General features: G+C 40.8%; 1 protein-coding gene across 1 annotated transcript in view; it reads right to left on the bottom strand.

Moving 5' to 3' along the window:
* Positions 1–1,822: 1,822 nt before the first annotated feature.
* LOC149200137 (sec-independent protein translocase protein TATC, chloroplastic-like) overlaps positions 1,823–14,881 on the bottom strand; it is a 132,499-nt gene continuing 119,440 nt past the window's right edge. The window contains exons 3-4 of the mRNA XM_089402605.1: positions 2,644–2,934; positions 1,823–2,169 (exon numbers count right to left, since the gene is read on the bottom strand). Coding sequence (XP_089258731.1) covers positions 1,945–2,169; positions 2,644–2,934 — 516 coding nt within the window. The 3' untranslated portion in view covers positions 1,823–1,944. The remainder of the gene's footprint in view (positions 2,170–2,643; positions 2,935–14,881) is intronic.

Consider the following 14,881-nt stretch of genomic DNA (forward strand, 5'->3'; position numbering starts at 1 on the left):
TAACAATGTGCCCAGTGGACCAAGGATGCCCCTAAGCTAGGTTTGACGTTGTGTGATGGGAATTTCTTGTTCAGAAGCCCAAATGATGATGGTCATCCTTATGATGACAATGGAGAGCTTGCACATCACTTTTAACCCCCAACGCTTGAGTGAGAGAGTGCCACATCACAACTCTTTCCCTTTGGAGGGTGACAATGGGCACCATGAATATAACATCTTTGGTATGGAGGCACTTGGGAGGGATGTCCATATCTAGAAGCTACATCTTGGGCTATGGAGCACTCATTATCCCACATGACACTTATTTGTGGCATTTAGAGCTCATTTGGAGGATGGCGTCATGCTTGAGGAGGTTTTTCTCCCACATGTGGGCATTTATGGCATCTTTGTTAAGCTTTTGAGCTAGGAGGTTAGCTTGTAACCTCTATCTTTTGGAACATTTAATAAACTTGTAATTAGGGCTTCTTTACTTGCATTATTGTAGAAATGAGTGGGATATTTCTCATATAAATAGAGACTCCCCTCATTTCATTTGTTCATCATCACACATTACATTCTTTTCCTCTCTAAAGAGAGTGTGAGTTAGTCGTTTTTGCTAGGGCAAGATGTAGTCTTTATTGGTGTGACTTTATTGTGGATGTGCTTTATGCATGGAGAGGATGTTCTAGGATTGAAAGTAGTACCGTTTCTGGAAAATTTTGTTAGTTTATTGTTTTATCATTGATATTTTGCATGTGGAATGTCTAAACTATTGTTTCTATTATGCCATGGCTAAATATTTATTATTGTTGAAATCTTGCTTAATTATTGCATGTAAAATTATTTTCTTTGAGATCTATACGGAAACTCTTAATATGAAAACCCTATATTTAATTTATCCCGTCGCAAGAATAATGGTTAGGGTTTTAAAAGTGGTTGCCCTTGTCATCCCCCCTTACTCCAAGATCTTTCCCTTGAATTTTTAACCTTAAAAGACTCCATTAATTGTTAGTGTGTTCATCATCCATAATTTTTTCTAAAAGACTTATTTTTCTCTCTCCTAGACATCTAGGGCAACGTCTAGGGTTTCTCGCCCCGATTTATGTATTAAAGTGAATTTTGTATGGATAAGAGTGGCCATAAATTAGGATTTGCTTCTATAAATTGTTTAAAGGCAAAATCTAGCATAGTGCATGGTCATATCCTTCTAATCAGGGCTTACATCACCCTTTTGCTATTTATGCATATCTAACAATCCTGGAAATACTTTTCCTAGCCTAATCCTTGCTTCCATTGGAAGATCTTTAATCCTTTGTTGTTAAATATCATTTTAAGATATGTTATTAGGCTGCTATATGACATTAAATACCCTTTCATTGCATATCATCCAAACCCTAACTTATAGCGGCCTCACTCTTTGTCTAGGCATAGAATACTTGAACCCAACATTATAGGCCTTTATTCCTCACCTTAAGCCATAGTATTAGAATATCCTTCAGGTGATTTAGGGAAGCCAGAGAGCAGGAGAAAGGTTGTTGAGGTGATAGTGGCAACCCTTTCTCTTGTTGCCATAAGGTTTAGCCCCACCCAGCGAGGCTTTGCACTGGGCCTACTAGAGTTTGTAGCAACAATGCCTAAGTATATAACTTATGTCAAACAGAAGCTAATGTTAGCAGCCAAAGTTCAAAACACATGTTTCCATCATCCATGCATTCAAGTGGATTTAAAAACTTCAGGTTAAAGCACAATACTCAGAGCAAGATTTTAAGCCAATTCAAACCATTAATGCCATAAACAAACTTTAAAATGCGACAATAATGAGCATGATAAAAAGAACATAATGTTAACACAACACTGCAACTTTTTGAAGCTAAAACAATTGTAGGAACTTAATTTACAGTTTGCATATTTGATGTACATGGAAGCACCACTATACTTCTTGTTCTAATTTTCATCTTCCTGTCACTAACTAATTTCACCCCGGGGTACAGTAAATTTCACAAGAAATGCACCACCTAAGTAGAGCCCAATAAGTGGTCCTGCCAAGAGCATCTGAGTTAGTGGATCAGTTGAAGGTGTCAGCACAGCTGCCACAATCACAGCACCTACCACGACATATCTCCAAACTGACAGCATTTGATCCCCAGTCACCAATCTAGTTTGTCCCAACAATAATTGTATGACTGGAACCTGTTAAAAATTCACGGACCATATCAAAAACAACCTCAAGAAAACAGAGACAAAAGTCTTCAAAATGTAATTAGGTCTACAAAGTCTATAAAAGTATAGATGAATGTAAACCAAAAGTACCAGTGAGTATCCAACAAAAATATCGATGGGATATAATTGACTTTTCAAAATTGGCAACCTACAAGAACTAAATGTGCAACAGAAAGTTCTTAAAAATAAAAAGAGACTTGCAGAGACTATACTTGATGTGATAACAAGCATGCAAATTGATTGTGTATTATTAAAGTAACTAGAATAATCCTATAATAAAACATGAAAAGGTCAGAATTCAAATATACATCATCTGAGTACTTATACTACCAAGCTAAATTGTGGCAGATTTAATGTAATTTAGATCAAAATGGATTTCATTAAATAGTTTCAGATTTCTAGGAAATTAACAAAAACAAAAATTATGAGATTGAACTGGATTACCTGGAAAGACAGTCCTGTACTGAACATAAGCACCAACACAAACTCAAAATACTGATCAATTGACCATAGGGACTCCACTACTCCTTCTGCATAACTTACAAAGAAGTTTAGAGCTGCTGGAGTCAACACCGCATAAGAAAACGCAAGGCCTGCATAGAAAAGAACTGATGAGCCTAGAACAATGGGGCCCAGAAATTTCTTTTCATTCCTTGTCAATCCTGGAACGACAAATGCTATAATCTCATAAAGGATGACTGGACTTCCCAAAAGTAGGCCACAATAACCAGAGACCTGTGCATGAAAATTAGCTTGATGAGAAATGAGTTTAAAATGCCACTTATAAGATTATATTGCAATGAGTAACTAGATCCTCGCGACAACCCTTTTACTTGATACTTCATGAAAATGACACCGACCATGTAGTTCAAAATGCAAACAAAAGCAACAACTTTTTTAATGATACTTCATGAAAAATGACCTCGACCATGTAGTTAAAAATGCAAACACAAACAAAAGAACAATAGAGAAACATGAGATTAAAAAAATGTCGAGTCAATATAATGACAAACAAAAATTTTGACTTTAGCTCATTATTATAGCATTTTACTAAAAAAGGAAGGATTGCTGATATTATTAAAAACCTTGGGTATCACAAAATCAGTACACTAGGTGTGATTGGAACTTAACTATGAAAAAATAAATGAGGTAATCCTTACCCATAGCAAAGGATTTCAAGAGTCCATTTACCAATAGCTGAGATCTCCCACCATCTACTAACTTCCTTTGACAAACATCTTGCAGGCCCTGTTGATTTTTAATGTACCTTGGACCTAGGGAAAAGTGTTCAAAATAATTACTTTCCTAAGTGTGACATTATAAAGTGAAAGTGACTTTATAAGTGGTAAAATCAATGTTAAATTATAAAGTGAAAGGTGACTTTAGACATAAAGTAAAATGTGAGTATTTTATTTAATGGGTGAATTAAAAAATAGAAAGTGAGAATTAAATGCACATTTATTATCATCCCTTGATCTAAATGAATCTAAGCCATTAGATCTTAGGGTTGCCCAAAAGTCATTTAAGGAAACAAAGGGGGAAAAGAAAAGAGAGACTGCATTCATTTTTCATGAGCAGATTGGAGAAAGGAGGCTAAGAGTTGGAGAAAAGTTCTGAAGGATAAATTTGTTGTAGCGTGCTGAAAGAGTGATTTCTGGGCAAAGTTGGGCATGGAAATCAAGGCATAGAAGACAGCAGAAGGTACAGTACGAACAGCATTGAATGTTGTGAGCGGTACGGAAATCCGTACAGTCGTATATGTATAGTACATATTTTCAGTTTAAAGTGGGCACGGAAATCGAGGCAAAGTGGGCACGATTCTCAAGGAGTTTTGGGCTGAAGAGATAAGTTATATTTTGCTGTTTTGTTTTGTTTGCAAATGTATTTTTCCTGAACGTGAAAGATAAATAAATTTGAAGAGCTCTCTAACAGGTTTTCCCCAGAGAAGATTGAAGGGGTTTTGCCTAGGTCTAAGTTGACCAAAAATCTGTGTATTTTTATGTGTGTTGCTGATCTGGTTATGTCCATATTTATTTTCAGCATGTGTTGACAGTCCCATGCTCTTTTATCTGAAAATTTCATTTCCAGAATTCTATATGTTGAATATATGTTTATGGGAAAGGGCATTTAACTGAATGGGAGTGATAAGGTGAAACTAAAACCGGGTTGGGATTGCAGGAAACTTTTTTTTAGTCATCAAATTTCAACATGGTATCAAAGCTACAGGCTGAAAATTGCAGTTTGAACAGCATACAGTGGTTTGGGACAGCAAATAGTGGTTTGGACAACAAACTGAATTTTTGGACAGCAAACTAATATTTTGGGACAACAAGGTGAAATTTCACACAGACTGAACTTTTAGGACAGCAAAGTGTGCTAGAAAGTTCATTTCTCCATTTTCTTGGTTTTGTAAATTTTGGACAACAATCATGGCCATGTTCTTAAGGATAGAGGACAGACTGGATGGGATATCCAACTATGACATTTGGAAGGACAGAATTCGGACAGTTTTTGAGGAGATAGAAGATTGGGACATAGTGCGGCAAGTGGTTGTACCTCCTACTGCTGCAGATGAACTTGCTAAATTCACAAAAAATAATGCAAAGGCAAAAAGGATTTTGATGGACAGTCTGAAGGATCATGTGGTTCCTTGGGTGAGAGGAAACACATGCATATCAGATGTGGACAGCTCTAACCACTCCCTATCAGAGTACCAATGAGAGCAGGAAGATGGTACTCAAAGAACAATTGAAGAACATCAGGATGACAAAGGTTGAAAGTGTAGTTCATTATCTTGGCAGGGTCAAACAAGTACGTGATGATTTGACTGCTATTGGTGAGGCAGTTGCACCCACAGAATTAGTCAGGATAGTTGTAGCAGGACTTCCTAAGTCTTGGGAGGTCTTTGGAGATGTTGTTACCTCCAGGAAGAATCTTCCTACTTGGCACAGATTCTGGGATGATTGTGTGCAGCATGAGATACAGAAGATTGGCAGTGGTGGGGTGAAGATAGCAGATGAGGAGGATGTAGCCTTGACAACGAGGGGGAAGAACAAAGTGAAGGCCAAGAAAGAGGCCTCATCAGATGGGGCTAAGGGAAAGGAGAAGAAGAAGAAGAAAAATACGAATATGTCCAAAGTCAAATGTTGGGCATGTCAGAATATGGGACACTATGTTGCTACGTGTCCTGAGAGGAAGAACAAGGAGAAGAAGGGTACTACAGCTTGAGCAGAGGTGGGGCAGTTTGCTTCACAGTTTGACCAGGACTTTGCATTTATTACTTCTACATCTAGTAGGAGTACATCATCTGATGTGTGGTACATAGACAGTGGGGCTTCCCGCCATATGACAGGTGCACGGGAGTTCTTTTCAAAGCTTGCAGAGAGGGCACTTGATATTGAGATTGTACTAGGAGATGACCGCACTGTGAGAGTTGTTGGTGTGGGGACTGTGACCTTTGAGAGGGAGTCTTTGCCTCCTTTGAAGGTCATGGATGTTTTGTATGTTCCGGGGATGAAGAAGAACTTGATTTCAGTGTCTGCTATGGAGGAGAAGGGGTTTGACATCACTTTCTCAGGAGGGCAGGTATTGATGCATCCCAAGGGAGCTTCCATCACTTCAGCCAAAGTGATTGGAGTCTGCTCTAGGAAACTATATAGGTTTAGTTTTCAATCGACAAGAGCATTAGTGAGTAGCACATCTAGTAGCACTCACACTAGTACCACCAGCAGTAGAGACTTGTGCGAGTTATGGCACCGGAGGATGGCGCATATGCATCATGGAGCTTTGAGAGTACTGAGGGAGATCACTACTAGAGTTCCTGATTTCAGTGTCGAGCATTATGAGGTCTGCAGAGGGTGTGCTTTGGGCAAGTACACCAAGTTCCCATTCCCAGCGAGCAACAACAGATCTACAGGTATACTAGACTTGATTCATACTGATGTTAGTGGTCGTATGTCTCATGTGTCTTTGGGTGGTTATGAGTATTATGTTATATTCATTGATGACTACTCTAAGGGGACATGGATATATTTCCTCAAGACCAAGGATGACGCCTTTAGTCGCTTTAAAGATTTCAAAGCTCTTGTGGAAAAGCAGATAGGTAGGAAGATTCGGGTCTTGAAGTCAGACAATGGTGGTGAGTACACCGATGGTGGGTTTTCTGACTTCTATGCACATGAGGGCATTAGGAGAGAGTTCACGGTTCCTTACAACCCCCAGCAGAATGGGGTGTCTGAAAGGAAGAACAGAGCTATTGTTGGGGCTGCTAGAGCGATGATTCATGATTAGGGGTTGCCTTTGTTTTTGTGGGTTGAGGCCTGCAATACTATTGTTTATCTTCAGAACAGGAGTCCTCACAGAGTATTGGGGAATATGACTCTAGAGGAGGCTTTCACCAGAGAGAAGCCTCATGTTGCACATCTTCGTATCTTTGGATGTCTCACATATTCTTATATCCCCAAGGAGCAGAGGACGAAGCTGGAACCCATGGCAGAGAAGGGTATCTTTATGGGTTACAGCGAGACTTCGAAGGCCTATCGGATCTTCATTCCTTCTAAATGGAGAGTGGTGATCAGGAGGGATGTGAAGTTCGAGGAGGAGAGGACCTATCGGAGATCTCGGGAGTATGATGAGAGAGAGTCATAGACTTCACAACGGGGAGGTCAAGTACAGTGAGCAAGACCTCAGATTCTGGATCGACTGGTACAGGAGGTACTTCAGTGCCAGTGATATCTGGCGCACCAGTGGCGCGTTCACCGAGCACTTCTTTAGGGAGTCCACTGGTACAAAGTTCACATGGCACTTCAATTGACACAGGCACAGGTTCCAGTACAGGTTCTTCGAGGACATGTGTTGGTACAGGCACGCCAGGGTTAGTTGGCAGACCTTCAGGTTCACCAGACTGGGGGGTAGAGGATGAGGTTCCCTATGGGAAAGCTTCTTCAAGGAAGAGGAGGCCCAAGTGGCTTCAAGACACCTTGAAGGAAGCGGAGTCTGTTGGTCCTCCAAAGAGGGTGAACAGGGAGAGTGTGCCACCTGAGTGGTTTTGCAGTTATGTAGCCAAGGCTACCAGCATTGTTGACTCTAAGCCTACTAGCTATGAGGAGGTTGCCAGCGAGGAGGTATGAAGAGAGGCTATGGTGGAAGAGTATGCCTCTATCATTAAGAACAATGTCTGGGAAGTGGTGCCTAGGCCTGAGGGAAAGTCAATTGTGACTTCCAGGTGGCTCTACAAGATCAAGCATGTTGCAAATGGCAGCATTGAGAAGTTCAAGGTGAGGTTTGTGGCTAGAGGGTTCTCACAGATAGAGGGAGTTGACTATGATGAGACCTTCGCTCCTGTAGCTTGGTACACTTCTATCCAGTCCCTTAACTCTATTGCTGCAGAAATGGGTTGGCAGATCCATCAGATGGATGTGAAGACCGCATTTCTGAACAGAGTTATAGAGGAGGAGGTGTATGTTGAGCAGCCACAGGGCTTTGAGGTACTTGCGTAGGAGACCCATGTATGTCAGTTGAGGCAAACACTCTACGAACTTAAGCAAGCTCCAAGAGCTTGGTATTCGAGGATTGATACTTACTTGCAGCAAATGGGCTTCACGAAGAGTGATGCAGATCCAAACCTATACTACATTGTTGTAGGGGATGATCCACTCATTCTTGTATGTTGATGATTTGTTCAAGAGAGACTGATTAGTGGTTGCAAGATCTTACTATGGAGTTCGAGATGAAGGACATTGGGCTGATGCATTACTTTTTAGGGCTTGAGGTGTGGCAGGAGGAGGGGCATATCTTTTTGGGGCAGGGCAGTATGTTGTGGATGCGTTGAGCAGATTTAACATGGCAGACTGTAGACCCATGTCTACACCTATGATCACCAACTGGAAGAAGCTTCATGCTTCAAATTCTAGTTTGGTGGATCTGCTTATTGGGTCCTTGATGTATATGGTCAACACTAGGCCAAATATATGCTTTGTAGTGAACACACTTAACTAGTTCATGGTTGAGCCCAGGAAGGTGCACTGGGTAGCTACAAAGCACATTCTTCGCTACGTGCAGGGGACTGTTGATTATGGTCTAGACTATAGGCAGGGAGATGGAGTGAGGTTGGCAAGTTACACAGATTTAGATTGGGTAGGTTGTGCTTCTGACAGGAAAAGCACTTCAGGGTGTTGCTTCGGATTGGGTTCGGTAGTTGTGTCGTGGTTCAGTCGAAAGAAAAAGTCAATTGCTTTGAGCTCTTCTGAGGCTGAGTATATGGTTGCTATTCAGGCTAGTTGTGAGGCCATTTGGCTTCACAAGTTGTTGTATGGCCTATTTGATCAGGAGTTGAGACCGACGATTATTCACTGTGATAATTAGAGTTGCATTAAACTCACGGAGAATCCAGTGCTTCATGATAGGTCAAAACACATTGACATTAGATATCATTTCATCATGGACTATGTTCAGAAGGGGGCAGTGAAGCTGGAGTATATATCAACAGATGAGCAGGTGGTCGATGTTCTCACGAAGTCCTTACCAAGAGGCAAGCATGTCCATTTCAGGGACAAAATGGGTGTGGTGAGAAACACTTCCCACAGTAAGAGAGAGTGTTGATTTTTAATGTACCTTGGACAAGTGGTTTCCCATGGGTTAGTCTCTACCTAGGGAAATGTGTCCAAAATAATTATTTTCCTAAGTATGACTTTATAAAGTGAAAGTGACTTTATAAGTGGTAAAGTCAATGTTAAATTATAAAGTGAAAAGTGACTTTAGACATAAAGTACAATGTGGGTATTTTATTTAATGGGTGAGTTAAAAAATAGAAAGTGAGAATTAAATGCACATTTATTCTCATCCATTGATTTAAATGAATCTGAGCAATTAGATCTTAGGGTTGCCCAAAAGTCATTTAGGGAAACAAAAGGGGAAAAAAAAGAGAGACTGCATTCATTCTTCATGAGAAGATTGGAGAAAGGAGGTTGAAAGCTAGAGAAAAGTTCTAAAGGAGAAATTTGTTGCAGCAAGCTGAAGGAGTGATTTCTGGGCAAAGCTGGGCATGGAAATCAAGGCATAGAAGACAACAGAAGGTACAATACAAACAGAATTGAATGTTGTGAGTTGCACGCCATTCAAGATAAGTTTTTGAAAAAAAAATCGTATAGTCTGTACAGTGGTACAGAAATCCATACAGTTTGTACAGGTTGTATTTGTACAGTACATATTTTCCACTGTTTTAAAAATCGGTCGGCTCGAAACCGACTCGGCCAAGTTGGTCCGGGTCATGCCCTCACTGAGTCGACTCGGCCTTCAAACCAGTTCGGCTGGCTCGGTGACAGCAGCCCGAAAAAGGAAAAAACATCGATTTTTTTTTAAACTTGCTTTTTGGGGACCCCAAACCCATTTCTAATTTGCCTATAGGTTATTTGGGGTCCATTCCCCTTTCCTAAACCCTATAAAACCCACCCAACCCCTCTCATTTCCTCACAGCCATCTCATTGCATTTGAGTGAGAGTTTGTGAGGAGTTGTCTAGTTTATTTTTGGAGCAGCAGTGAGGAGTCTTGGGCAAGCATTGTAGCAGGAGTGAGAAGCTTCTTGGGCAGCCATTTGGAGCAGCATTAAGGAGTTGGTTTGTTGGAGCAACCTTGAGGAGGCAGTTTGTGCCTAGAGGTATTTTTTTCACTTGTAAAAAATTGTTTTTGCTTATTAATTTTTATGTGCAAATCTGGAAATTGAAAAGAGTTTTTTTGTGAAAGAAATGAACATTGAAGCAACGCTAATTTTTTTTGTTTTCATTTTCAATTTTTTTGCTTTCATTTCCAAGTCAAAAAATGGCACCTAGAGTGAAAGATGTTGCTTGGGCATATGTTGAAATGATTGATAGTCAAATGCATTGCAAATTTTGCCATAGAAAAATTAAGGTCCTGGGGGCATTAATAGGCTGAAACAACACTTGGCGGGGATTAGAGGTCAAATAAATCCATGTGAATCAAATGAAATTGGGGAGATTAGGAAGGAATTGTTAACCAACTTTGAGAAGTTTAAAAAAGAAAAAGCTAGGCAAAACGAGTTAAAGGCTGAAATTGGGAGGAAGAGGAGTATACAAAAAATGTTGGCTACCAACCCCCATTTTGATTTTGAGGGTTCTTCCTCTATCCCTTGTACTGATGCATCCAACCCCTTCCGATATGTTCCTCCCTCTTTGGAGTCTATTCAAGAAAAGGGTAAGGGTAAAATGAAAAAGAAGGGTGATATGAATATCAAAAGTTATTTCACTGTCACACCCTCCTCTCCATCAGATGCACATGGTCCTCAAGCTAGTAGAACTTTGCAACCCACTTTAGATGACCATTGGAAGAAAGAATTGAGGGACACTGCTTGTGATTACATATGTAGATGGTGGTATGATGCTGATATGCCCTTCAATGTTTCCCGTTCATATTATGAGCCTATGTTTGATGCCATACATGCTACTGGAAAAGGTTTCAAAGGCCCTACTATGCATGAGATAAGGGAGAAAAGTTTGTAGAAAGAAATTGCCTCCATTAATGAGTATTTGAAAGATTTCAAGGACTCATGGGCAAGAACAAGATGTACCATCATGTCAGATGGATGGACTAATCCACTGTTGCAGGGGAGCGCCCCCCCCCCCCTTCGAACCCGCTCCCGAAGCGCGCTCCGGGCGGGAGCGGGTCGGGAGCGCGCTCCCCAAATCGCTCCCGGACGGGAGCGATTTTCGGGAGCGCGCTCCCGTAAAAAAATTTGCGCTCCCTGGTCTGTGAGGGAGCGCTTCAGGGAGCAATCGCTCCCGCGCTCCCGGAGCGCTTTTTAATGCCGGGAGCGATCGGGGAGCGATCGCTCCCTGATCGCTCCCGGGCATTAAAAAACGCTCCGGGAGCGAATTTTAAAAATCCTGGAGCGGTTCGGCGGAAAAAAATTCCGCCGGACCCGAAAAAACAAAAAAATTTAACTAATTTTTTTTGGTTTATAAGCCCAATGGGCCAAAAAAAAATCATTTCAATGAGATTGAGCTTGAGCTTGAGAGCTGAGGAAGAGCAAAGGAGCAAGGAGCAAGAGCTGAGGAGCAAGGAGCCAGAGCTGAGGAGCGAGGAGCCAGAGCTGAGGAGCGAGGAGCAAGCTTGCAGAGGTAAGTAACTTAATCATTTAGTTAGTTTAGTTGGTTAGGTAGTTAGTTTGTTTAGTTTAATTTACCTGTTTGAGTTTAAAGATCATTAATTTAAATTAAATTAATAAATTAAATGAATTAATCCCAATAAACTAAATTAATTTGCAGATTCAAGACTCAAACCCTACAAACATCAAACACGATGGACCTGGGGATTTTTATTGGCATTTTCCTCTTCCTGGTCCCTTTTCTGGTTATTATGGTGGTGGAGAGTAGGAAACGGAGGGGGCCTGAAACTGAAGAGGTGGATGAAGAAGCCGGAGGAAGTCAAATAGGTGAAAACCCCAGTGAGGAGGATGTGGAGGAGGGTGAACATGAGGGTCAAAAAACTAAACAAGACCAAACTCCATTGTGGAAATATGTTCAGAGGGCTGAAACAGAGAGAGGGGGTGGAACCACTAAATTTCATTGCCCCCATTGCAACACTGATTACACAGGCTCATACACCCGTTTGAGAAGACACCTTTGAGGGAAAAGGGCATGGGATGGAGAGAAACAAATAGGAATCAGAACTTGCGACGCGGTGTCAACAGCAGATAGAGCCAAATACATAAAGGAAGAGGAGGACGCCCAATACAAAGCAAAAAGATCAAGGGGTTTCTTTGAAAGCTCACAAAGAACTCCTTCAGCATCCTCCCAAGGCAGTGGATATGGACATGGAGGCTCAGGGTCATCATCTTTACGCCGTAGAACCATATCAGATTTCCTTGATGAGGGGTGTAGGAATGATGTGGATTCAAAAATTTACAGGTTCCTCTATGCAAATGGGATACCATTCAATGTTCTACGCTCACCTTATTGGCACGAAATGGTTTCTGCCATAAATGATGCCCCTAAAGGATACAAGAGCCCTGGGTATGACAAGGCAAGAACTGTTGGCCTTGATCATGAAAAAGCAAAAATATCACATTCTTTGAATAAAATGACAAGTTCTTGGACTGACAATGGGGTGTCCATTGTATCTGATGGATGGACAAATGTAAAAGGCAAGCCATTGATAAGTGTTCTTGCTGTGTCCCGAAGTGGTCCCATTTTTCTAGCTGCACATGATTACTCAGACAAGTTCAAGACCGCTATCAACATTGCAGAAGCATTGCTTGAAACAATTGAGCGTATTGGCCCATACAATGTCATCCAAGTCATCACTGATAATGCTCCTAATTGTAAGGCAGCGGGAGCAATTATTGAGGATAGATACCCGAACATATTTTGGTCTGGATGTTTGGTTCACACATTGAACCTTCTGTTGCATGATATTGTCAAAAACAAAAATGAACAATACCAATGGATTGGTGATTTGTACAAGAGAGGAAAAAAAATGATAAAATTTATTACAAATCATAGCAATACCCATGGCCTTTTCCGCAGTCACTCGAGATTGGAGTTGTTGAAGATTGCGAGGACTAGATTTGGTAGCTATTACCTCACCTTCAGGCGCCTTTTGAAGGTAAGAGAGGGTTTAGCTAGCATGGTATCAAGTCCAAATTGGCAGGTGTTAAAGGAAAGGGCTACAAATGTAGCTGACATTGCAGGTTTTGAAACGGTGGAGGAGGCCGCTCTTGATGGGCAGTGTTGGACAACTGTGAGACAGGTATTGGATTTCACCAAGCCAATTTATAACATGATTCGGTTTGCAGATACAGACAAACCAGTGATTGGCGAGGTGTATGAGCAAATGGATACCATGTTGGGGGAAATAAAAGACATTGTTAATAACAGAGATCCCGACTTGTACAATCTGATTCACGATTGTGTGTGTGAACGGTGGAAAAGGCTTAACCTTCCACTACATTGCTTGGCGTATATCCTTACGCCAAAATACTACTCAGATTCTTGGTTGGGCAAACCTGCAACAGGGGGTGGTGTTAGGACCAAACCCCATTTAGATCGAGAGGTAACTAAAGGATCTCTGGATGCATTAGAAAAGTTGGTGCCTGACAGGGAGGAATGTGCAGCTGTGCACCTTGAAATAGGCAGATACTTCACTGGCAGTGGTTTGTATGGTAACTTCCATGCAATGGACGACAAAGATAAATTTGATTCTCTCACATGGTGGGAAACATATGGCGGCCACGGACTTTTGCGAAAATTGGCATTGAAAGTTCTTGCACAGGTTGTAAATTCTTCTTCTGCAGAGAGGTGTTGGAGCACCTACAGTTATATACATAATGTGAAAAGAAACAGGCTCAACGAAAACCGAGCAGAAAGCTTGGTTTATGTGCACTACAATTCGAGGTTGTTGAGCCATTACTGTGATCGGGCTAATGAAGATCCCACATATAAAATTTGGGACAATCACCCTGAGGACGACAATTTGGAGGATGGCATTGTACATATGGAAGAACTAGAAGATGAGCTTGTACGGGATGAAGCTGAAGCAGCTGCAGCAGCCATGCCACCTCCACCTCCACCATCCAGTAGCAGTTCTCGGGGCCTGAGTCTTGTTCCATTGCTGTCGCCACCTCCATCGACACCCTCGCGTGGAGGCTCTAGTTCTGGTCGTCGGTCTGGGCGGGAGACTCCTAGAAGACCGCCACGACCTACTTATACTCCTAGAGACTCTCGTGGCAAGGGCCACTTGTATATTTACAGTTTACTTGTCTTTTTTAGTTTCTATTAGACTTGTCACTTTAGTTTTCATAACTGTTCAGTGTTGAGTTTTGAGTCCTTGACTCTTGACTCTTGACTCTTTCATATCATTATGACATTATGATATTTTTTGTAAACATTATATCACTGTGACAATGAAAATTTGAAGTTTGAAGTTGGGCCTTGGCAATTATAACTCATTGGTAATGATTGTGAATTATGAATATGATGCTTTGTGAAAGACTAAAGTTGTTTCATTTCATCTCATTATTCATGTTTCATTTTATAAATTTTTAACATTTCATATCATGTTAACAGTTAGAAGTTAGGACTTAGAAATATCTTCGATATTACTTCTTGTAATGGTTAAACTTGGCTTACAAGTACAACTTGTTACTTTGGTGATCAATGATGATAAATGTTATTGAATTGAATGTTATTTTAATTTATTATTTTACTAAGGTTGATGACGATTATAATTTCTAGATGATTGATGTGATATGGTTCAATGATCAATTTATGTTTTTTTATGTTTTTTATGTCTATTTCATCATTCTACATGTTTTTGTTGACATATATGTATCAAAAATTAAAAAATATAAAAAATATATATATTTTTAAAAAATCGCTCCGGGATTCGCTCCCAAACCGGGAGCTTCTGAAAATGGTCGCTCCCGCTCCCGCTCCCAAGTAACACTGGACTAATCAAAGGAACCGTACCATCATAAACTTTCTTATCTTCTGCCCACAAGGAACCATGTTTCTAAAATCAGTTGATGCATCTAATAAGGTTAAATATGGACAATTGTTGTTTCAGCTATTGGATGAGCTTGTTGAGGAGGTGGGGGTGGCTAATGTTGTTCAAGTCATCACAAATAATGCCTCTAACTATGTTCTTGCCGGTAAACTGTTAGAGGAAAAAC

This window comes from Pinus tabuliformis, chromosome 2_1, assembly GCF_031772625.1.
Source record: "Pinus tabuliformis cultivar Carrire ecotype Pingquan chromosome 2_1, CPIR1, whole genome shotgun sequence".
Classification (NCBI taxonomy): domain Eukaryota; kingdom Viridiplantae; phylum Streptophyta; class Pinopsida; order Pinales; family Pinaceae; genus Pinus; species Pinus tabuliformis.